Source organism: Rhizomucor pusillus (genome assembly GCF_041956525.1).
Source record: "Rhizomucor pusillus strain CBS 183.67 unplaced genomic scaffold VTP01scaffold_1, whole genome shotgun sequence".
NCBI lineage: Eukaryota > Fungi > Mucoromycota > Mucoromycetes > Mucorales > Lichtheimiaceae > Rhizomucor > Rhizomucor pusillus.
Genome location: NW_027192143.1, coordinates 1,948,657 through 1,949,747, shown reverse-complemented (window position 1 = coordinate 1,949,747; position 1,091 = coordinate 1,948,657). Strand labels below are relative to the sequence as shown.

Genomic DNA, 1,091 nt, shown 5'->3' with positions numbered 1-1,091 from the left:
GAAATCTCGAGTACAAGACCTCTTCCTGGAGCTCGGGGAAGGTGCTCCTACTGCATTTTTTCGGAGCTAATTATCCGAGTAGCACAGGCTTTGCCTCAAGTTCATCCATTGGGTATCGCTGCAATTTATCGATCAAATCGCCTTCTTGAGCATCAACGTGATTACTCCTGCACTATAAAGATAATCTATGCTCATATTTATCCTAGTTTTCCCCATTGTGCACGAACCAGGATATACCTACCTAGTTCTATTCCCCTTAGTCAGAGCTAAGCATAATTTGACATTATATAAATTTCATTTGCACCGTCACTGTGGATCATTTGTACAATGGCTTATGAATTTAAGGCCTCGTATCCGGAATTGCTGTCATATGCCGCTACCACTAAAATTTGCCCGACTTGTCACCAACGTGGCCATCAACGCACTTCGCTTAAGGACTCCTGGTCGAATCCAAAGGAATCGGCAACACGGAAACAGAATAAAGGGCCCGATTCACCTCACCAACGCAAGACACCGAGTCATTACGTCGTGCGGTCAACTTGGCCATCCTTGAAGCTCTCATCAAGCTGTCCCATTAATCTGCAAGGGACAAAAATCGCTACAGTAAACAACTAAATGGCAGCAGCGCAAAAAAAGCTGCAACCCTTTGTAGTTCTTATTAATGCAGGCAATCATTACTTGCCGTTTTTGCGCAACACTGCCCGACTAAGTTGGCACGTTGTTCTTCCTATCCCGTCGCGACTTGGGACGCATTAATACTGAATCTACATACTTTACATACACACAGCGAAATTGTGATCTTTGTTCTCAAAGGTACAACAGCAAAAAGCTTTGTAACCATCACTACAAATGTGGCAATATGGCAACACCGCATCATAAACATGACAAATAGGTGACTCAATTAAATTAAGGTATTATAAAAAAAGGAAGTCATGACCTGTGCTGATGCTAGAGGGGTAAAGTGCTGTCACTCCCTTGTAACTGTCCTTTTTCTTGAGCAGCACATGATTGCTCGGGTCAATGTGCGAATCAATTCGCCTGCGCTGCTGACTAGGAGCAGTGCTGGAGCTGGGTGTGGCCAAGTATTCCTT

General features: G+C 44.2%; 1 protein-coding gene across 1 annotated transcript in view; it reads left to right on the top strand.

Moving 5' to 3' along the window:
• Window positions 1-270, top strand: part of VTP01DRAFT_845 (uncharacterized protein) — a gene marked incomplete at both ends in the record, with an annotated part of 2,488 nt that extends 2,218 nt beyond the window's left edge. The window contains one exon of the mRNA XM_069387572.1: window positions 18-270. Within this exon, the coding sequence (XP_069245265.1) occupies window positions 18-270 (253 nt within the window). The remainder of the gene's footprint in view (window positions 1-17) is intronic.
• Window positions 271-1,091: the final 821 nt, after the last annotated feature.